Source organism: Lactuca virosa, chromosome 9, assembly GCF_052849685.1.
Source record: "Lactuca virosa cultivar CGN04683 chromosome 9, Lactuca_virosa_CGN04683_v6, whole genome shotgun sequence".
NCBI lineage: Eukaryota > Viridiplantae > Streptophyta > Magnoliopsida > Asterales > Asteraceae > Lactuca > Lactuca virosa.
In genome coordinates, this window is record NC_136434.1 from 65977209 (window position 1) to 66001487 (window position 24279).

At 33.3% G+C, this 24279-nt stretch overlaps 2 protein-coding genes and 1 long non-coding RNA gene across 3 annotated transcripts; all 3 read left to right on the forward strand.

The window, feature by feature from the left end:
* The first annotated feature begins 2948 nt into the window (after positions 1-2948).
* Positions 2949-5273, forward strand: LOC145139326 (uncharacterized). The gene is made up of 6 exons (XM_079073189.1): positions 2949-3036; positions 3110-3325; positions 3473-3553; positions 3635-4744; positions 5011-5113; positions 5231-5273. Exons 1-6 carry the CDS (start codon positions 2949-2951, stop codon positions 5271-5273), a joined length of 1641 nt encoding a protein of 546 aa, XP_078929315.1.
* Positions 5274-12396: 7123 nt separating this feature from the next.
* On the forward strand, positions 12397-15306 carry LOC145136384 (uncharacterized). The gene is made up of 2 exons (XR_013720430.1): positions 12397-12638; positions 15105-15306. It is a non-coding gene; the product is annotated as an uncharacterized LOC145136384 (long non-coding RNA).
* A 3662-nt stretch (positions 15307-18968) lies between these two features.
* EIN4 (Signal transduction histidine kinase, hybrid-type, ethylene sensor) lies at positions 18969-22532 on the forward strand. The gene is made up of 2 exons (XM_079070530.1): positions 18969-21430; positions 21823-22532. The coding sequence occupies exons 1-2, from the start codon at positions 19691-19693 to the stop codon at positions 22372-22374; spliced, it is 2292 nt and encodes a 763-aa protein (XP_078926656.1). The 5' UTR covers positions 18969-19690; the 3' UTR covers positions 22375-22532.
* The last annotated feature ends 1747 nt before the right edge of the window (positions 22533-24279 follow it).

A 24279-nucleotide genomic window follows, 5' to 3' on the forward strand; every position in this document is an offset into this window, starting at 1 on the left:
GCTAGAAGAAGGAGCGGGAATGAATTTTCGGGAAACAAAAAACTCTTCGGTTTCTTTTAATCTTCTTCATTGACGCAGACATGGGTAATATCAAACATCATAGCAGGAGCAGGAGGAACGGTAAAGTCTATTCAATCGTTTCTATTCCAATATTAAACACACAATTTCAGTTCTTAATTTTGTTTCTTCTTCTTCTTCTTCAGCGATAACAGCCAACCAATTCAGTCTATTCTTACTTCTATTTCTTCTAATACTCTTCTTCTTCACTGAGTCTCAAAAGTTCAGAACTATCAAGCTTCAAATTTCGAATTAAGAATAATCCAATTTCAAAATCTGAAGCTTCAAAATCTGACCTGTTTGACTGTTTGAGCCTTGTGGTTTCGAAATCAAAGGTAATTTTAAACTTTAGTTTTGTTTTTCATGGTTTTTTATTGTGGCATCCCCAAATTTCACGGCCAGAAAAGACCGATTTGTTTATGCTTTATTTGAAAATCAGAGTATATTTTTAAATAAATATATTGCGGAATTTGTTCCCATAAAAACATGATAAATATATTATCAAAGCATTTCCGAAGAAATGTATTTTATTCATATTAAAACTTTGGGATGTCATCGTCAATACTAAAACATAAGCATAAACAGACCTTACATTTATTTACACTAGTGATCTACATCTCCTTTAACCTCTCAGTGTAAAGTAGCTTCGTATCGATACATGTGATACAAATAGACTGAGTGGGTCAGGTTGGGAAACCTGGTGAGCACATAGGGTTTTCAACCCACAATAATATAATTATTATGTTAAACATCAAACAATCAACCCAATTACCCATCCCCATTGTCTTCTTTATCTCTTAAGGATTTACCCTAAGAATTATCTATCACTCATTCCTAAGGATTCATCCTAAGGAATAGGCACGAAGTCACATCGTCGCCAGTGTTTATCTAATAGGCACGAAGTCACATCGTCGCCAGGGTTTAGGCACTAAGTCTCATAGTCGCCAGGGTTTATACAACATGCACTAAGTCGCATAGTCGCCAGGGTTTATACACCGGGCACTAAGTCTCATAGTCGCCAATGTTCACTCATATCATCTTTCATCTCTCATCATTCATCTACCCATGTTTTACCCAACATATTTGTAGATATAAAATACATATACAGTTTAAATCAATTAAAACATGTATAAAATTGTTCATCCATCATAGATAGCAAGTATACAGATAATATGCACACATAGCACGTAATTTATATAAGATACTTCATATCTATGTGTAAGATGAAAATAATATGCACTCACTTGATAATACGATGATCGGACAGCACTACGGCTCTAAATGTAGTATTCTTCGGTGAAACCGGGATGCTTCCTTGAAAACAGGGCCTCTCGCGGGCAGAGTTTCGGCTTAGAAACTTTACTTCTCGGGATCTTCGGGGCTTCGGGATTTGCTTCGGGTGTCGGGATTGATACCGGGGCTTCGGGGGTATTTCTTGCCAAGTAGAAGAAAGAAAAAGAGGTGGAGAATGGTAAATTAGTAAAAGAAATCGACAGCCCTCGAGTTCTATTTATAGGGTGAAAATTTGAGGTTCACCTCGTGAACCAAGTAAGTTTACCTCGTGAGGTTCACCTCGTGAACCAAATATGTTCACCTCGTGAATTCGATCCTGATCATCTCCTAGGCTTTCTGTGTATCTTTTCGGCTCGAAAGGTGTCATGCAATGAATTCACCTCGTGAATTTCAATGTTCACCTCGTGAAGGTCTCGAAGGTGTCATAAAAACTCCGTTTTTTGACGTTCTTTATATCCACGCGTAGGTGAAATTATGCTCTACAACTTTCATTTAGACTCCGTCGGCTAATTTTGACTTCATTTTTATTATTATATTTTTAATAGGCCGGGACAGGAATAGTCTGTTAAAAATTCATAACTTCTTCATCCGACGTCTGTTTTCATCTGTCTTTTTACCGGTGTACTAATGTATGAACGAGATCTTCTATCCTCGTTTAGCTTGTGTCGGGTAAAAACGGCTCAATCTATTATTCGAATTTCGGGCTGCATACTGCTAAGTCGAAACTTCGAAAAATCATAACTTCCTCATACGAAGTCAGATTTGGACGTTCTTTTTATGCATGCTCTCGGTTTAACGTATTCTACGACTTTTGTTTAGATCGCTACGGCCAAATATCGCTCTATCGTAAATTCACTATTTACGTCGCGATGTGTCGTGCCGGTTCTGTCACGAAACTTCGACAGGTCATAACTTTTTCGTTATAACTCGGATTTCAGCGTTCTTTATATGTACGGAATCCTTGTAACATATACTACAACTTACTTAAGATTACTCCTTCTAAATAATCTTCCATCAAAAAGTCATTTTCGACGCTTATCGTCTCTAAATTGATTAGCCCGGATCTGCGGGCGTTACAGTTATTTTCTAATTGAATAATTTTTGATCAATTTTTCTTTTTCTGATCAAATTTCGAAATACAGGACCATCAATATCAGTTTCTGTAATCAGAAGGAACAAGGGTCAAGGAATAACGAATTCACGTAAATTCTCCTTTCAAGTTTTTGATTTTTTCTACTTTTTTGTTTCTGAAAAATCACAAATTCTGATTTTCTGTTTCTATTTACTTCTTATTTGTAAGGAATAAGAACTATATTTTGATCTCAGATCGCAGGTTTTCTGATTTTTTTTGGAGCATAACATTGTTTTCTGATTTGAAATGTCAAAATATAAGGTAATTTTCGGATTATGATCTGATATGATTTCTTCAATTTTTCTTTTCTAATATGCTATTTGATTTCTTATTTGGATTCTGGTTTTTATTTACAGTTTTGGTATCTTCTCTTGATGATTTGAAGTGTGGAAAATCTAGAACCAAGAAGAAATCTACAAATCTCAATTCGCAAATAAGGTCGTTTCTTTCTTTTCTATAATTTACAATGCCTCCTAGATTAAAAAAATATGCATCTGGATATGAAAAACGTAAAAAGAAACAAAAATTTGAAGAAGATAATAAAGCTCAAGCAGGTTCTATGGATAAGTTTATAACAAAAAAAAACACAAAATTTTTCGGAAAATGAAACACAAACTATTAATGAAGATAATCTTGATGATAATGATTATGTTGATGTTGATGTTAATGATAATGCTAATGACAATGTTGATGTTAATGATAGTCATAATGTTGATGTTGATGATAATGTTGATTTTCACACTTTTGATATATTTGATCCAAGAAATTGGGATGTTCTTGATTCTAATATGATAAATATATTAGCATTGAAAGGTCCTAAAAGAGATTTATCCATTATAAAAGGTTCTAAAGATAAATATTTAAGAAGATTTTCTGCAACATATTACACTTAAACTTTACCAAATGGGGAAAAATGTGATAGACATTGGCTTGTTTATTCTAAAGAAATTGATAAAAAATTTTGTTTTTGTTGTAAAAATTTTCGAAAAGGGTGTGGAAAGGGTCAATTAGCAAACGAGGGTTTTAGAGATTGGATACATCTTAACACTAGAATTAAAGAGCATGAAACTAGTATGGAACATGTTAAAAATATAAATACTTGGTATGATTTGCGTTTAAAATTACAAAAAAATAAAACTATTGATAATGCAGCTCAAAAACAATTAGAAAAAGAAAAAGTTCATTGGAGACAAGTTTTGTTGAGAATTATCTCTATTGTAAAATTTCTTGCTAAACATAATCTTGCTTTTCGTGGTACTAATGAGAAAGTATATGAAGATAACAATGGAAATTTCTTAGGCTTATTTGAAATGTTGGCTGAATTTGATACGGTTTCTTATGAGCATATACAACGTATTACAAATGAAATTGGTATCCATAAACATTATCTTGGGCATAGGATACAAAATGAATTAATAATTTTGCTTTCTTCGGAAATAAAATCTATGATTATTAGAAAGATAAAAAATGCAAATTATTTTTCGATAATACTTGATTGTACTCCCGATATAAGTCATCAAGAGCAAATGATTATTATTTTAAGATATGTGGATGTTTCGTCAAATGTTGTTTGCATTGAAGAATCCTTTTTAGGGTTTTTAGATTTAAATGATACAACCGGCCAAGGACTTTTTGATGTTTTACAAAATGAATTGAATTTGCTTGATCTTGACATTAATAATGTGCGTGGACAAGGTTATGATAATGGATCAAATATGAAAGGAAAACATCAAGGACTGCAAAAAAATCTTTTAGATATAATTTCTAGAGCTTTTTGTACTCCTTGTGGTTGTCATAGTTTGAACTTAACTTTGTGTGATATGGCTAATACTTGTGGTAAAGCTAAAGGTTTTTTTGGAACAATACAACGTATCTATACAATTTTTGCAAATTCCACTAAGAGATGGCAAATTTTAAAAGATAATGTGAAAGGGTTAACTCCTAAATCTTTGTCATCCACTCGGTGGGAGAGTCGTGTTGATGGTGTTAAAGCTATAAGATTTCAAATTTTTGACATACAAAAGGCTTTACTTCAAGTAGCCAAAAATGATAATGATCCAAAAATAACAAGTGAAGCTAAATCTTTAGCAAAAAATGAACTTGGTAACTTTGAGTTTGTAATGGCTTTAGTAATTTGGTATGAAATGTTAAATACTGTTAATTTAGTTAGCAAACAATTGCAATCAAAAGATATGCTTATTGATGTTGCTATGGAAAAAATAAAGGGGTTGATTTCGTTTTTTAAAGAATATAGAGAAAATGGTTTTTAAATGCTTTAGAAACTGCATAAGATATTGCCTTGGAAATGGGTATCGATCCAATATTTTCTAAAAAACGTGAACCTAAAATAAAAAAACATTTTGATGAGATTTCATCCCATACTTCTTGTAGTCTTTCACAATCCGAACAAGAGAAATTTAGGGTTAAATATTTTATTTATATTGTTGATCAAGCAATTACTTCTTTAACTACAAGGTTTGAACAATATCAACAATATGATAAAATATTTGGTTTTTTGTTTAATTCAGAAAAACTACATTCATTAGATGATATAACCTTAAAATCTTGTTGTAAGTCTCTTGAAACTTCACTCAAGAAAGATGAGCAATCGGATATTGATGGAAATAACTTGTATGTTGAGTTAAAATTACTTCTACATCTCTTGCCCAAAGAAAAAATGTTAGCAATTGATATTTTAAACTTTTTAAAATGTGTTGATTGTTTTCCTATTACATCTATTGCATATAGAATTATGTTGACTATTCCTGTTACTGTCGCATCTGCAGAATGAAGTTTTTCAAAACTGAAGATTTTGAAGTCCTATTTACGATCTACAATGACTCAAGAACGACTTAATGGATTGGATTTGATGACGATTGAGCGTAACATGTTGGACAAAGTTACATATGAAGATGTTATTGAGAAATTTATTTCAACAAATATTAAGAGGATGGCATTTTTCAAGTAGAAACCAATTTCTTTTTTGTGTATTATTTTGAATGAAATTTTAATTTTATGTATTTGCAATAAAAATTAAGATGTATATTTTTTTTTTTGAGATATTTCAAATTTTAGGGCCTATTTTTCGTTAAATCGCACAGGGTCTCTAAAATCTCAGGGCCGGCCCTACATAGGAGTGTTAGAATGCTCAAAACCCTTCAGATATTACCATGGATTTCATCATCAAGCTTCCCAGGACCGCACGGGGAGTGGATTCGATATGGGTCATCGTGGATCGGTTGACCAAGAGTGCCCATTTCATACCAATCTAGGAGAGCATTTCGGCCGAGAGGTTGGCCGACATCTATATTCGGGAGGTTGTGGCCCGACACGTAGTGCCAGTCTCCGTGATTTCTGACAGGGACGTACGGTTCACTTCCAGGTTCTGGAAGACGTTTCATGACGAGTTGGGTACTCGTCTGCACTTCAGCACTGCTTTCCACCCGTAGACGGATGGTCAGAGCGAGCGGACCATCCGGACATTGGAGGATATGTTGTGGGCATGCGTATTGGATTTCGGTGGTAGCTGGGATACCTACCTTCCTCTGGCAGATTTTTCCTATAATAATAGCTACCACGCGAGTATTGACCGTCCTCCCTTTCAGATATGGATTCTCTGTTTCATTTCCAGCACATCTTGGGTATAAAGTTCTAACCTTGCTTAATATTTGCTTAGATCTCTTATTTGGTTAAATTTCATGCTTTTAGCCATGGATGGGTGATTGTTGGGGAAGTAGAAGTCTCAAGTGTTTATTCTTTCAGATCTATGATCTTTATGAGTTCTTTTGGCATAAAGGTGCCAAGTTTATGATCTTTCGGGCTTCATGCATCTATTAAGCTCTTCTTTTAGTCTCTTATGAGCTTTTGAGCCTCTCGTAGCCATGCATGAGTGTAAAGTTGGAAGCTTTATGTGACCATGCAGCCTTAAAGGACCAGATCTGTATTTTGGGCCTTTGTCTTGGTGGTAAAGTGCTTATTGATTAAGCCCTTAACCTTTTAAGCCTAGGATTTGGGTTTTGAGCCCACTTGGTTGGTCCCTAGGGGTAAAGTTGGAAACTTTATCCTTCTAGACACTATTTCAGTTAAGATCTGAGTGGGGAAGCTGTTAGTTTCGATTATGTCGGCTTAATGGATTAAGATGGTTGGTTCCTGATGAACCCGGTGAGTTTTTGGGTGAACTCGGCGAGTTGGATTGGTTCTTCTCGATTTTTGCAGTATGATGAAGGACACTCAACGAGTTGAAGGGCAACTCGACGAGTTGGGTTAACTTGGGCCGTTGACTTTGACTTTTGACTTACGTATTTGGCCTAGTTTGTCCCAAGGAGTGTTTGTGGTAATCTGAATTGTATTTAAGGAAAACATGGGCTTAGGATAAGTCCCATATGGGATTGGGCCCAATTTGGAAAATTGGGCCATAAGTGGGCCTTTATGGATCTCTTAATTTTGGGCCTTTTGGTTAATGGTATTGGGCCTCAGTTATGGTTCATGTTGGTTCAGGGGTAAAATAGTCATTTTACCCCAATTATGAATGGTGGGCCTTAGAATGGAACCCAATTGCTAATTCGGTGTTATTTTGATCTGTTAGATTGGAGGTGTTGTCAGGGAAGCAGCTAGGGATTCCTTTTAGTAAGCTTTAACATTCGAGGTGAGTCTCCTCACCATATCAATGGGTCGAAGGCACCAATGTCGGCCCATGTTATTTAGTTGTAGTGGTTATTTGCAAATGTGTTGTCAATGTGTTATGTTTTTATATGAAGACCATGTGGGGGTTCCCATGGCAGTTAGTCTAGACCATGTGGGGGTTCCCATGGCAGCTAGTCAAGACCATGTGGGAGTTCCCATGGGAGTTTGTTAAGACCATTTGGGGGTTCCCATGGCACCCGGAGTAAAACCATGGAAGGTTTCCATGACATCCTTATATGTTTGTATGCATGACTTATGTGGACTTATGTGGTTTCATGTGGGGTATGTTATGGGGAACTCACTAAGCTTTGTGCTTACGGTTTTCAGTTTATGTTTCAGGTACTCCAGTTTTCAAATGAAAGAGCTCGGGGCGATCATAACGCATACACCCGTGTTTTCCGCAATATGTGATCTTTGGGTTTGGACTATGATAATTGTTTTATTTGAAATGCTTTTCAATGTTTTAAACAAAGTTACAATAGTGTTTTGATTATAATAAAAATCAAATTTTTACCTTGGATTTTTGGACTGTTACACTACAACGCAACACATACTATAATCATACATACATATTTATATACTCAAAAATATATAAAACAACTCTTTGTTTTTCGAAGACAACTTTTATGAGCAAATGGATGCATGTAAACTTTTGGTCAAAGAATAACAATTATAAACATTTTAAAGTTGTCATAAAAAATATGTATGGATTTTTCTTGGAAAGAGAAAACCATCAATGTTTTCCAAAAACAAAGATTTCATCAACTAAATAAATAATCTAACTAATCTTGCAAAAATGGCTCTGATACCAATTATTGGGTTTTTATTCAAAAATCCGGTTTCACAACCGGTAAAAATGATAACGAAAACTTTAAAATTGTTGAATAAAACTAAAACTATGTTACCCACAAAGGATAATTTTTCAAGAGATAGAAAGATTAAAACAACCATAGAAGGGAAAGTATAACAACCTTTGAAGACTTTGATCCTCACGGGAGGTTGGAAGTTGATGAAGTGTGGCATGAAACTCTAAAACAAGAGTTCTCTAGAAGTATCCACCAAGCAAGAGTAGAACCATCAAAATATTCTAGTATACCTTGTGATTTGTTGTTCATAAGCCTTTGAAATATATCTCAAATATATGTTCAAAGGTGAAGCAACAAAGGGACTTTGTCTAGCATCAAAATGCAAGAGAATAGAGGAGAAGAAAAGCTTATAAAGCTCGAAATTGGCAGCCCTCTTAAAGCTTCTCATGCCCACGGTTTTCATAGCCAAAAGGAAGAAGAAGAATATGCAAGAACTTGTTTCAAATGTCTTTCATGCCCTTCCTTATATAATGGCCAAAACGTGAAAGAGGGCCATAAAGCAAAAGCATGGACAACTTTGTTCCAAGCATGACATGAATTGATTAAACAATTCAAAAGAAGACCATGCTTGGTCTCCTCTTAAATTTCCGAGAAAGGCATGCACAAAAGAAGACAAAAGTTGTCTCATGGCTAGTTTATATACACATACATGTTATCTTTATAAAAAATAAATCACTTTTATAAAGAATTCCTAACATATATATTTATATAATTAGTCATATATAAATATCTTATTTTATATAAAACTATCTTTTATATAAATTGTAACTAGCTTAATAAGATATGAATATATAAATATCTTATTTTATATAAAACTACCGTTTATATAAATTGAACTAGTTTATTAAGATATAAATATAACTTATAAATAATCATACTTTATGATATATTTCATAAGTTGTTATTTATCCAATAAATATTATTTCCATAAATAATAAATTCCCAATTAATAAAATATTATTTCCATTAAATAATAATTTTTCCAATTAAATACAAGTGTTGATATATTTATTAATAATCAAATTATACTAATAAATAATCAATTGACGGTAACTTGCTATATGGTGTGACCCTTGGGTATACTAGATCTTTCAGTTTTAGGATCCTTAAAACCCATCAGTGGTATCAGAGCAGTATGTATACATCTATTGCACTTTAGTTTTAACGTCTTATAGGTTTAATTGAGTTAGCATGCCTAGATCTGATCTAGTTTCTGAATGTTAAATGGTTTTAATTGTTTTAGAAACCGGACTACTTGAAAAACCGGTGATTCTTGAATCTATTCTATCGCCACGACATTGTGGGTTCTCCTCCACGATGTAGGAATCTAATCAGAAAATGTGTTTCTGTGTCGCACCACGACGTGGTGAGTTTTATGCCATGACTTGGTGATCTATTTGCCACGACATGGTGACTGTTTACAAATTTCATTTTTAAAATATTTGTTCCCTTGTTTGCTTGCCTATTAAGTTATATATCTCAATTTATTTCAACATGTAAAATTTTCAATTGTTTAATTGATTTTTCAGTCTCACCACGACTAGGCTCTCCTACTCAAAATGCTAAGGTTTAAGGAGCTCTCTTCAATTCCTAATGAGGCCTAATTTTAATTGGCATTTAGTGCTTGCCACCCTCACCGCCATCTTGTGTTTTATGAGTAGAGTCATCAAAAGGGTTTGATAAGACACTTAGCTTGTTTAAAGTATTAACATTATAAGTATTAAAACAAAATCTTATTTTATATAAAATGGTGAATCTTATGCTTCCCATGGAAATTACGCCTTATCGTGTCTTCTTTTTGGCGTTATGCATAGGCGGTTTATCGACACCTCAAATGAGAATTCTCGAAGTATGGTATATGGTGATCACAATTCTCAAGCGTTACTTGAGTCAGATAACATGTAACTTAGCATGTTCGATTCACCATTTGGATTCATGATCCTCGACTAATCCATTCATGAATGCTATATGAGCATAATAAAATATTAACGTGCTATTGACAAAGTGTCAATAAATCTCGAAAGATCTAGGAATCTCATAAATATTGAGATTGAAAATTCTTTTCTAACTAAATAGCTTCTTGGTGTCATTTTCAGCAAATCCACTTCACATCATGAAGTGAAATATGGATCCTAGCTTTGTTTGAAATAATTTGATAATTGGGTAATTATTCATTAAGGATCAATAAAGCAAACTAGGACTAATTATTAATTGAATGATATCTTAAAAGTATCCACTAAAATTTAACTACTATAAAATCCTCTAAAAGGATAAGCTATAAGGAATGATCATCTTTTTCTTGGTTTGAGAATAGTTCTCTTAAACAAAAAGAAAGATCGTACCTTTAGCTATATGAAGGAACAAATATCAAATACACTTAGTATAACGATAACATTGATGCTACATTGAATTCCATCAAGTTAGGAGTTGAATATGGAAACATAACCAACTAGATAACCTTTTCATAAAATCAGGTGATTCTGATTTGAGCAACTTGGAAGGATCCATTTTAGCAAATGTTAAGTGTACAAATTGAAGCAATATGTAATTATATCATGTTAGGAGACGATTATGGTGACATAATCAATTGGCCAATTAGTGCATATTATCAGGTGATTCTGAAGATCCATTATGGGACTAAATTGCATGTTGGGTTCATTTGGAATTAACATGGCAAAGCAGAGAGATCCCAAGCATTGAAGAAACATGGTATTCCACGCGTTGGGAATTGGCTATGATCAGGTGATTCTGACTAGGCATGAACAACTTGGAAATATCTATTTTTGGGAGTAACATAGAATGTTGAGAACCCTTGGGACTAACATGGGTAAGCATAGAACTCAAATCTTCAAATGCTCCTATGGTTAACTATATATCATGAAAGAAGTTTCAAGAAGAAGAAAGCCAAGCCAAATCGCCAGAGGGTTTTAAGTTCGTATAGAGGAAAGAACTCAGAAGGGTATATTACGACTCAATTGAGGAGCCGTATTTATCCCAAACAATTTAGGGTTAGTTAGGAGAATCTCGAAATTAATGACATAATAAATGGTTACCAAAATTGATAAGATTTATCAGTATTACCATAAGCACGAAATTACGGCTCAATTTTACCATAACCGCCAGGAGCTCTGCCCCTTGGACCACGCTAGGGGCCCTACGACCCTGCAAGGGGGCGCGCCCCCCTTGACCCCCACATTTTTGTTGTACCAACTTATAATTTAGTCTTATACACGTATGTATTTCGCATTCTTCAAACATATAATATATAGTACAAATGATAAGCCCCTTAGCTCACATATCCGTTCCAATAACATAAAACGTCTGGTGATACTAAAATCGCCAACATAATTTATAAGCTAGTTTATCAAACATTATTTTTATCAACTAAGTTATTAGTAAACATATTATCTATATCCTGTTAATGAAAGTACGATATGGCATTGTGATAAATTATTGTCGTGTATACGCATGTCAACTGTTAGTTTGTTTTCTTTCACATAAATGTCAAAGGAGGCTATCATATTTTGTCGGTTTGTCCAGTGTATTTGAATAATATACCTACAAATTTGTATGGTTGAAGTTAAATGAGAATGGGTCGCTTGTTGCAAAACAGTCTTGGTTTTTCCGTGTAAAGTTAAATAACACCTATATAATAAAAATATAAGTGTTTGACTAATATTTTCTTACTAACATTTAGAATTAAGAAATTATCATTTGATGTTGTTTATTGATTTTTTTTGTCCTGGTTAATAGTATATATGACCCATACAAAGAAAAATCATTTATATGATTCTAACAGTTTTAAATATCATGATCAACAACCATGACATAAAGAAAGTTACTAAAACATAATTTGATATTTAATATTTTCTTTAGGATAATTTGCATGGAACATACTTTTCAAATTAAAAAAAAAAAGTTATAAATTTATGTGGTCACGCTCAATTTGAATCCAAGCTCTGTTAATTCTAATACGTATTTATGTGGTCGCGCTCAATTTGAATCCAAGCTCTATTCATTTTAATACATTTTCATGATCATCAATAAAGGCCAACATCGATCAAACATGGACTGATCTCTGATTTATTAATTTAAAAGTCCAAAATTTCTTTTAGATTCAAAATGATCAATCATACGAAAAGTATTCACCATGTGTTTACAGTTTCCACCCGATGTCATTGATTTGGGCCCCAATTTTTACTACCATCTTGACCCAAATTTATAGAAAATCGCACGCTCCAATTTTAACGATTTCAAGCTTCAAAAATCAAAAAAGAAAAAAAACAAACTAGTTATTTTATAATTATTTTATTTAGTAAACATTTATCGCTGGCCCTTATAACATTTATCAATGATGAACTTCTACCAACAATAATAGAAACTGAGTTTGAGTCTCAATACCAAAAATAGACTTCCAAAAACATCAAACTCCATCAATTTATCAAGTTCTTGGTGCTAAGGATTGACGAGCCTTCTCAATCCTATTAGGTTCGATGATACATGGACTTGGGTGTTGGATGACACTCGAGAATTCTGGTTGGTGCTACGAGAGCCTATATTGATGATAACATCTTTCCAACTAATCAGTAGATCACTCATCGGAATAGGTATGTTCCAATTAAAATTAATATTTTCATTTGGAGATTATTGCATAATAGATTACCCACTAGAATCAATTTGACGAACGTGGTAATGATTTGGAGTCCATCTGGTACTCTTTTTGTGAAGACCATATAGAACTTACGACTTATCTTTTTCTGATTGTGGTTTGTTGAAGATTGTGTGGGTTATGGTGGCTTAGGACTAAGACGCTGACCCAAATTCTTTCTCATAACTTCTATCTATATAGATAGAATTAAATCGTAAAAACCTATGATGAGTTAACTAATTTATTTGGTGCATGTTAGTCAATTTGTAACCTATTATAATGTTTAATAAGTGGTTATTAAGAAGCATAAGAGTATTTTGAAAGGTAAAGAATCACAATCAAACACTCGATGTGAGTTTACAGGGAGTACATATCCTTATATGTATTGTTGTTTTGATTGATTTGATCTATGTAATTTTCCTTATGTGTTTAGTACATACTATATGTACTGATTTTGAATGACATGAAAGTTATTTTTGCATTAACATTTGAGTACTTGAAAAGTTGTCGATTTGAAAATGTTTAGACATTTTTATTGTGCACTCACTCAAAGTGGAAGACTTAGGAGCAATTCATGATACCCATATGAGAAACGAGATTAGACAAAGTTGGAGTGATTTAGATTTCTATATAATAATCACAATGAGCAAACGAGGCTAGCTACCCTATATGTGGGTCTTGTGGGATGGTTAACAAGATGCCTAACCTAATAGAATAGGTGTGATAAGGTGTATTGCATAAAGTGATTCAACGTATAGAGTGATTATGTATTACAACATTGGCCCAAAGTTGAACCATCATTATTAGAAATTCATTTTAATAAATATTCATAAAGTCTAAATTATTTATTTCTTTGAAATAATAATTTTCATTAGAAATTAACATAATGCATGATAAGGTATGGTTTATTAAGTCATGTACAACTTTTTGGACTAGAAGGATATTTGTCTTTTAGCCAAATGTTAAAGTTTATAACTTATAAAAGAGTTTGCAAATTTTATAAACATGGCTTCCATTTCTTTATGTAAGACCATAACATGCTTCTAGTAAACATGTCATGGTCTTTTGATTAATTTAATGGAAACTATGGCATTTCTTAAGAGCAAGGGAGACATATAGGCTTTAGGGTAGGGAGTGTTTAAAGTGTTAAGAACTATTGGGCTTCATCCTTCACTCTATCCTTCTTTTCCCCTCTTTTCCTTAACATACTGTCAATTGCCAAATGGTTCGCACCATTGCAGTAGTTGCAATCAAAACCAGAGTCTCCTTTTAACTTCTTCTCCATCTTCTCACCAGTAACCTTACTCTCTTTCTTCTCAACCTTCGACTCGTCTCTAACATTCTTCCCAGATGATAAGTTTCCCTTGAAATCACTGTTTCCTTTGAACATTGGATTGAACGACTTCTTAAAGAACTTCTTAAGGTTGTTATTCGAATAATAAGCCACAACTTCATCTTCTGAATTCATGAGAAAACCCTCATAAACAGAACCATCAATCTCAGCAGATTCGACTTCAGACTCTTTTCCTGACACCTTCGAAACCAATGCAAGAGGACCTCCCAAATTTATTTTTCCTTCTTCAGCTATTTCGTTGATCTCACTTTCATGAGCTTTTAGAACATTATAGAGATCTCCCATCGAATAGTTATCAAAGCTCCGTTGTGTCTTGATCATCATACTAATGCTTCTCCACTCCTTTCGAACTCCCATTAAGAAGGTGAGATTGTACTCAAGAGTAGAACGATTGACTCCATATTGAATGCACTTGAAGATCAACTCATTAAGACAATCATAATAGAGTTCGATAGTCTCATTCTCTTTCTGCTTGATCATCATACTTTTTGACCGTTGACCGTTGACTTTGACCAAGTTTGAATTTAGGACAATTGGAGTATTTTGAGCTGTAATTGAGGTTTGGTCCCTTTTTGTTGTATAGGTGACCCGTAGAGCTGGTATTTGGATCAGTGATGAGTTCAATTATCTTCTAAACTTCAAGGTGAGTTATCCTGATTGTACTCGTGGGTCGAAGGCACCAATGCCAACCCACTAGGTTGTGTTATGTATCCTTATGTATAGGATGTTGTTATGTTGTAGTGACATGTTAGATTGGTAGATCTTTATGATTACCTGTACTTACTTGTTATTGTTTATCTGTTGCATATGTCGACATAGTGTGGTTGGGTTGGGGCTTTACTGCTTTATCTAGTAAGCCAACAAACTTACGGTCCGATGACTGTGGGTCAGGGCAATCCAGTCCAATAACTGTGGGTTGGGGTAATCCATTCTGATGAATTTCGGACCCGAGGGTAATCTAGTCTGATGACTGTGGACCTAGTGCGCATGCTTGTATATGTATTGTTGTGTGGGGTATTTTGGGGGAACTCACTAAGCTTTGACTTATAGTTGTTGGTTTCATGCTTTCAGGTACATCAGATGATCAAGGCAAGACGAATGCGTGATCGTACACATCCTCCTCCTGATATACGATTTGAGAGATGTTTGATACACCGATTTTATGGATTTGTCTTGAAAACAATGGTTTATTATATTATGGTTTGTGGATATGTTTTACAAAATTGAAAACTTTTATCATGATTTTTGAGATGTTAAGCCTCGACTTTCTAAACTTTCGTGTTTACCCAATCCATCGACAGTTTTTTCAGCCGTATCGATATTGTATATATTTATCTACCAATAAATGCAACAGTACCTAACTTTTATCAATATAATCGTCAAAATTCAATTTAAAAAACGTAGTGACACATAGCGCGACAGATAAAATATTAGTTTTTATTAATTTGCAATACAAGTTCTTTAATCAATCACAAAAATATAGCTCGACCTCTTTGGATTCTTCATAGGGATAACGATAGAAAACAAGTCATAAACTAACATGTCCTTTTGTCGTTGAAATGGAAATTATTTCAAAGTAGGTCAAATCACTTTACTCACAAATTATGAAGTCAAAAAAGGCATGCATTAAAGATTATTGTTGCTAAAGAAAGAAATTGAAAGCGAGGCCTAATATTTATATTTATTGATAGTTATGTTTATTATTACTTTATTTATTTATTAGTTGTGAGACCTATGTACTAATGGGTAAATTTAAAAAAAAATGTTAAATATAAATGTCAAAATATTTGAGAGCTTTGAATTTATAAGAAAATAAGAACAATAATGAATTATTGTAATGAAAATGTTTTTTTATATTTTAAATTTTAACAAATATTTTAAATAAATAAAGAAAAAAAACTAATGAACTTTAATTTTGGGAATTTTGAAATTAAAATGTAAGTTGATTAATGAAATTGATATTCATTTATTACTATATTTATTTCAATTATTACATTAAAATATTATGTGGAATTTAGTAAAATAGAAAAACTCATAAAATGACATGTGAAAAAAAAATAATTCAAAATAACCACAAAATGACATTTGGCAAATTGAATAAGAGTGTGACAAGTGACAAAAAAACCTTTATTTATTAGAGTAGATTCCTTAACATACTGTCAACTGCCATATGGTTCGCACCATTGCAGTAGTTGCAATCAAAACCAGAGTCTCCTTTTAACTTCTTCTCCATCTTCTCACCAGTAACCTTACTCTCTTTCTTCTCAACCTTCGACTCGTGTCTAACATTCTTCCTAGATGATAAGTTTCCCTTGAAATCACTGTTTCCTTTGAACATTGGATTGAATGACTTCTTAAAGAACTTCTTAAGGTTGTTGTTCGAATAATAAACCACAACTTCATCTTCTGAATTCATGAGAAAACCCTCATAAACAGAACCATCAATCTCAGCAGATTCGACTTCAGACTCTTTTCCTAACACCTTCGAAACCAATGCAAGAGGACCTCCCAAATTTATTTTTCCTTCTTCAGCTATTTCGTTGATCTCACTTTCATGAGCTTTTAGAACATTATAGAGATCTCCCAGCGAATAGTTATCAAAGCTCTGTTGTGTCTTGATCATCATACTAATGCTTCTCCACTCCTTTCGAAGTCCCATTAAGAAGGTGAGATTGTACTCAAGAGTAGAACGATTGACTCCATATCGAATGCACTTGAAGATCAACTCGTTAAGACAGTCATAATAGATTTCGATAGTCTCATTCTCTTTCTGCTTGATCATCATACTTTTTGACCGTTGACCGTTGACTTTGACCAAGTTTGAATTTAGGACAATTGGAGTATTTTGAGCTGTAATTGAGGTTTGGTCCCTTTTTGTTGTATAGGTGACCCGTAGAGCTGGTATTTGGATCAGTGATGAGTTCAACTATCTTCTAAACTTCAAGGTGAGTTATCCTGATTGTACTCGTGGGTCGAAGGCACCAATGCCAACCCACTAGGTTGTGTTATGTATCCTTATGTATAGGATGTTGTTATGTTGTAGTGACATGTTAGATTGGTAGATCTTTATGATTACCTGTACTTACTGGTTATTGTTTATTTGTTGCATATGTCGACATAGTGTGGTTGGGTTGGGGCTTTACTGCTTTATCTAGTAAGCCAACAAACTTACGGTCCGATGACTGTGGGTCAGGGCAATCCAGTCCAATAACTGTGGGTTGGGGTAATCCATTCTGATGAATTTTGGACCCGAGGGTAATCTAGTCTGATGACTGTGGACCTAGTGCGCATGCTTGTATATGTATTGTTGTGTGGGGTATTTTGGGGGAACTCACTAAGCTTTGACTTATAGTTGTTGGTTTCATGCTTTCAGGTACATCAGATGATCAAGGCAAGACGAATGCGTGATCGTACACATCCTCCTCCTGATATACAATTTGAGAGATGTTTGATACACCGATTTTATGGATTTGTCTTGAAAACAATGGTTTATTATATTATGGTTTGTGGATATGTTTTACAAAATTGAAAACTTTTATCATGATTTTTAAGATGTTAAGCCTCGACTTTCTAAACTTTCGTGTTTACCCAATCCATCGACAGTTTTTTCAGCCGTATCGATATTGTATATATTTATCTACCAATAAATGCAACAGTACCTAACTTTTATCAATATAATCGTCAAAATTCAATTTAAAAAACGTAGTGACACATAGCGCGACAGATAAAATATTAGTTTTTATTAATTTGCAATACAAGTTCTTTAATCAATCACAAAAATATAGCTCGACCTCTTTGGATTCTTGATTGGGATAACGATAGAAAACAAGTCATAAACTAACATGTCCTTTTGTCGTTGAAATGGAAATTATTTCAAAGTAGGTCAAATCACTTTACTCACAAATTATGAAGTCAAAAAAGGCATGCATTAAAGATTATTGTTGCTAAAAGAAAGAAATTGAAAGCCAGGCCTAATATTTATAGTTATTGATAGTTATGTTTATTATTACTTTATTTATTTATTAGTTGTGAGACCTATGTACTAATGGGTAAATTTAAAAAAAAATGTTAAATATAAATGTTAAAATATTTGAGAGCTTTGAATTTATAAGAAAATAAGAACAATAATGAATTATTGTAATGAAAATGTTTTTTTATATTTTAAATTTTAACAAATATTTTAAATAAATAAAGAAAAAAAACTAATGAACTTTAATTTTGGGAATTTTGAAATTAAAATGTAAGTTGATTAATGAAATTGATATTCATTTATTATTATATTTATTTCAATTATTATATTAAAATATTATGTTGAATTTAGTAAAATAGAAAAACTCATAAAATAACATGTGAAAAAAAAATAATTCAAAATAACCACAAAATGATATTTGGCAAATTGAATAAGAGTGTGACAAGTGACAAAAAAAATCTTTTATTTATTAGAGTAGATACCAATGAAAGAAATGTTGTAAGCAAATTGAAACTCACTGGAAGCTTACCATTTCATTTGATTTTATCATTTTCTTTCCATCCATATCATACTTTTATCACGATTTCTTCTTATCTAAGGAAAATAAAACATATACGGCATATTCTTGGAGATATTTATGACTATATATAAAAATACTTCTAACCCAACAATATTAAATGTTCTTGTTCTTTCGTGAAGTCGATATTTTAAATGATATAAACATATTTAGAAATAATTTCAGAGGTGTTTAGAATTATTAATTTTTTTTTGACATAAATAGATTTACAATTTATTTTTTAGACTGTATGACGATATTAAAAAATGTTTATATGATATACAATTATTTGATAATGAATACGAAATTTTTAGCAAAGTGAAGCTGTTATATAAGAATGTTTATATTTTTATTCATCTAATATAAATCTTGACAATTGGGCCGCTTAATCCAATGGGCGAACACAGTAATACCGTCTAGGTTCCCTTCATGTAATCAAAAGTAGGTCCCAGAAATCAGAATTCACTCTTGTTTATTTTCGTTTGTCCCTTCAATTCATAAAAAATTCCATCCCTTTTTTCATCCCAATTAGAAAGACTTGAATCTCGATTAAAGTTTGATCTGTAAATATATAATATAATATATTTTCTGTATAGATAACAATTGAAAAAGAGCTGTTGAATCACAGGAAAATTGCTGCCGTTTGTCTCTTTTTCTTGTGTTCATTGTTTAGAGGCGATTGATTAATTGAATAAATGGAGGTTTCTTGGTTTAAAGAGCTCGATTTTCGTCTTGTATGAGGCGTATTCTTGTTTATTAATTGGGTCTTTGTCTTTTGGTTGGTGGGTTCTTACTTTAAGCTCAACTTGAAGGGTTTTGGGGTCAACGATTCAAGGAAACCTAACCCAACAAGCATCTGAAGCTGCTTAATTTGATCCGAATTGAAGGTTTGTTTCTTGAGATCATAAGTTTTTTCATGAGGAATAGTTTAACTTACAGTAGCCCATGTACAGTTTCCATTTGTGATTTCTGTATTACACACGATTGAAACAGGGTATACGATTAGGGTTTCTGAAAATTTTGAATCTTTCATGACTACTCGAAATGGGGCTTTCCTCTTTTGCTAGATCTTAAAGATTTGTGATTTTAGGGTTTCGAGACGATTTCATTCCCCCATTTCTGGGTTCCAAAATGTCGAAAAGTTTAGTGATTCGATTCTTGATTGCTTCTTTGATTCTAACAGTTTCGTTAGCTAACGAGAACGAATTCGCTCACTGTCACTGTGACGATGAAGGATCATGGAATGCACATATAATCGAAAGCCAAAGAGTAAGCGATTTCTTGATTGCAATCGCGTATTTTTCAATCCCACTCGAATTACTCTACTTTCTCAGCTGTTCAAATGTCCCTTTCAAATGGGTACTCGTTCAATTCATAGCATTCATCGTTCTCTGTGGATTAACCCATTTGATAAACGGCTGGGGGTATTACGGGAATCAAACATTCCAGCTTATGATGGCACTCACAGTCGCCAAATTATTAACCGCCCTTGTTTCCTGCGCCACCGCAATTACCCTTTTGACCTTAATTCCATTACTACTCAAATTCAAAGTCCGAGAACTTTTCTTGAAACAAAACGTATTGGAACTCGATCAAGAAGTCGGAATCATGAAAAAACAAAAAGAAGCCGGGTGGCATGTTCGTATGCTTACACACGAGATTAGAAAATCATTAGATCGACATACAATTCTATATACCACTTTAGTCGAGCTTTCAAATACTTTGGTTCTTCAAAATTGTGCTGTATGGATGTTAAACGATGCAAAAACCGAAATGAACTTAACCCATGAGTTAAGACCTAACTCCTCCGGTTACCACTCTTCAATTCCCAAAAACGACCCTGATGTTTTAGAGATAACGGGTAAAAAAGGGGTGACAGTGTTGAGGGTAGATTCGGAACTTGCGGTACAAAGTCGGGGCGGAATAGCTGAATCCGGTCCGGTCGCGGCAATCCGTATGCCGATGCTTCATGTTTCCAATTTCAAAGGCGGAACTCCGGAATTGGTGGACACGTGTTACGCAATTCTGGTGTTGGTACTTCCTGATTCCGACCGGAAATGGAGTTTCGACGAGATGGCAATCGTGGAAGTCGTGGCGGACCAGGTGGCGGTTGCGTTGTCACATGCGGCGGTTCTAGAAGAATCTCAAACAATGCGGGACCAACTTGTGGAACAGAATCGCGTATTACAACACGCGAAAGAGAACGCAATGATGGCAAGTCAAGCAAGAAATTCTTTCCAAAAAGTAATGAGTCATGGAATGAGAAGACCAATGCATTCCATCATGGGTCTTTTATCTATTCTTCAAGATGATCAAAAAAACACAAATCAAACGAATATAATCGATACGATTTCGAAAACGAGTAGTGTGTTATCGACTTTGATAAATGATGTAATGGAGATTTCTGCTAAAGATACGGGTAGGTTACCTTTGGAAATACGGCCGTTTCAATTACATTCCATGGTTAAAGAAGCTTGTTGTCTCGTGAAATGTTTGTGTATTTATCAAGGATTTGGGTTTTCCATGGAAGTACCGAGTTCCATTCCGAATTTGGTTATGGGTGATGAAATGAGGACTTTTCAGGTTTTATTACATATGGTTGGGCATTTGTTGGATGTTAGTGAAGAAGGGAGGTTGGTGATGTTTAGGGTTAGTTTAGAGAATGGGAATGAGGGTCGGAATGATAAAGTTTGGGGAACGGGAAGATCAGGTTCCGTTGATTTTGTGAATGTGAAGTTTGAAATTGGAACCGGTGATGGTGGTTTCCAATCGGAATTAGCGATTCCGAGTATGCATTCTGGAGTTAAGAGGCAAAACGCGGGGGGAGTTAAGGACAGCTTGAGCTTCAGTATGTGTAAAAAACTCGTACAGGTTAGAATACCTCTTTCTTTATGGTTTTTATGCTATTTAAAGTTAAATACAATTAGGTAACTTTACGTTTATCGTAAGTACAAATTTCAAGAAATATCAACGTACTTCATCCTTTTACCAATGTGACTAGTACTACTTACATTTCTTTAAACATAAATAACAGCATACTTACACCTCTTACCCATAATAGCGATATACTTACAATTATTGATAAATAGATAAAGTAACGTTGCTATTATTGGTAAACAAATATATGTTACAATTATGGGTTATAAAATAAAGTACAGTGCGCATATTGGTAGTGAGAGTAAGGTAAAGATGTAGTAGTTTGCACAATGTTTGACTAAGGGTATTTTGGTCTTTTCATTAAAATTTCTTGAAACGATTTGCAGATGATGCAAGGAAAAATATGGATGTCATCAAACTCAAAAGGCAACATACAAAGCACGACACTCGTTCTCAAATTCCAAATCCAAAACGCCTTCAAACGGCCCCCACACTTTGACCTCACAAACTACGTTGACCAACCAAAGTCAAACTCAATCTTCAGGGGCCTTCAAGTAATTTTAGCCGACGATGATGGCGTAAACCGTATGGTAACAAAAAAACTCCTCGAAAAGCTCGGTTGCCACGTCACCACGGTCTCATCCGGATTCGAATGCTTAAGTTCACTGGGGCCCACAACGACCCCGTTCCATATCGTAATCTTGGATCTTCATATGCCCGAAATGGACGGGTACGAGGTTGCGACAAGGATCCGGAAGTTTCGGAGCCGTAATCGGCCGTTAATTGTTGCGTTGACTGCAAGTGCAGAAGAACAAGTGTGGGAGAGATGTTTGCAAGTGGGGATGAATGGAGTGATCCGGAAGCCCGTTTTGTTACGGGGTTTGGAGAATGAACTTAGAACCGTTTTGCAACGGGCGGGTGAACGGTTATCGAGTTAGTAGATATATGATAAAAGAACTAACATTTATTCGGGTTTTTATACGACCTTCTCATTGATGGAAATTGCTTGCTTAAAAGCTTGTTGAAATTGTGTTGAACATTTAAAACTATAAAGTGACATGAATACATAGATTTATTTTAGCTTCTTTTGATTTGACATCTTGTGGCCATTGTGCATATAGATTTCAATGTGTTTCGTGTCCTGTGCAATTCATATGTTGTCAAAAGAAACCATTACTCTTGTGAAGATACGAAAAGTGCATATGCCATGTACGACAGAACGATTTGGATGAAGTAATATCCCTGTGTGAAGGTTCTGTTTGTATCTATTAATTGCTCCTTCATTTTATTCATGAAATCGGTAGTGTTTACTTTTGGTATTTTGACTACCAAAATAACTATAATATCATTTGCAAAAATAATAGCTATTTTGGTAAATGTATTACACTTTTCTTAAAAATCTTTAAAACGTTACTGTTTAAAAGGATTTTTGCAAAAGAACTTTGAAAATGAACTCTTTTTAGCTCTTTATTTTTTTTTCTTTTTTTTTCCTCTCTATCTACAGAGAGAGAGAGAGTGTTATATAAAATTATAATCGTTGATTTAAATAAATATATGACATTATAATTTGTATTAATTTTATTTTAGTTTTTATTCTAATGTTATTAGTTTGATATAATCAGAGTAGGAAATTTAAAATGAACAATCAATTGGTTGACAAATGACATGATATTAATTAGGAGACATAATAGGATAATGCATGACAATATATATATATATATATATATATATATATATATATATATATATATATATATATATATATATATATATTAGTTTATAACCCGTGGGAACCATGGTTACAAAAATAATTAAATTTTTATAGTAAAAACTCAAAATTTTTAATTAATTATTTTAAATAAATTATTAATTAAGAGATTTTTTTTAGTTATATAAATTTTAATCATTGATTAAAATAAATATGTGAAATTATATTTTATAATTTGTATTAATTTTATTTTAATTTTTATTCTAATGTTATTAATTTAATCTAATTAGAATGAGAAATTTAAAATTTGAAATTTGAAATGGAGTTGACAAGTGGTATGCATTAATTAGGACACATAATAAGGTGACACATGACAAAAGGTGAATAAAACTATTCTTTTTTTAGAATAGGGATATATATATATATATATATATATATATATATATATATATATATATATATATATATATATGTTTAATCGACAACATTTTTATTAAAACATAATTAGAACTTTATTTTTATTTTTATAGACATTCTCTCTCCTCTTTCTCTGTCTATGTATCTCCCTCATCTTTCTCTCTCTACGTATCTCTCTCTACATATCTTTCTCTCTCTACGTATCTCTCTTCTATTTCTCTCTCTACATATCTTTCTCTCTCTATGTATCTCTCTCTACATATCTTTCTCTCTTTACATATCTTTATGGGTAATTTGAACCACCATCACCATCGACAGAGCATATCGTTAACTATTTCTTCTGCAAGTCCCAATCGACAGTGAAGTTGATCTCTACAAAGATGGTCTATGTGATCTTCCAGGTAGTATTTTTTTAAGTCTTTACACATGCATTCTTTCAACCTAAATTGACTCGATTTATCACGAAATTCATGAAATTAGGCTTATAATGAACGACTACTCGAGTGTCTAAAACTTGATTTCACATCATAGAAGACGTTCTATTTGAAAAATTCCCTTATGTTTTCCTGTTGTTGATGAATTACGAACTTGCATGTTCATTTGCTTGTGCTTTTGTGAGGACTTATGCGTATAGTTGGATTGTTTTAATTGAAAATAGTAAGCTCTAGGGCTGGATTGGAGTCTATTAGAGAGTGATGATCACTGTAGGATTTCATGC

Excerpts from the sequence above, each read along its gene's own strand:
- LOC145139326 (XM_079073189.1), top strand. The coding sequence starts at position 2,949 with ATGCCTCCTAGATTAAAAAAATATGCATCTGGATATGAAAAACGTAAA. Across the intron at positions 3,037-3,109 it reads AGATAATAAAGCTCAAGCAG|ATAATCTTGATGATAATGAT; the intron begins GTTCTATGGATA and ends CTATTAATGAAG. Across the intron at positions 3,554-3,634 it reads AATTAAAGAGCATGAAACTA|CTCAAAAACAATTAGAAAAA; the intron begins GTATGGAACATG and ends TTGATAATGCAG.
- EIN4 (XM_079070530.1), top strand. The coding sequence starts at position 19,691 with ATGTCGAAAAGTTTAGTGATTCGATTCTTGATTGCTTCTTTGATTCTA. Across the intron at positions 21,431-21,822 it reads TGTGTAAAAAACTCGTACAG|ATGATGCAAGGAAAAATATG; the intron begins GTTAGAATACCT and ends AACGATTTGCAG.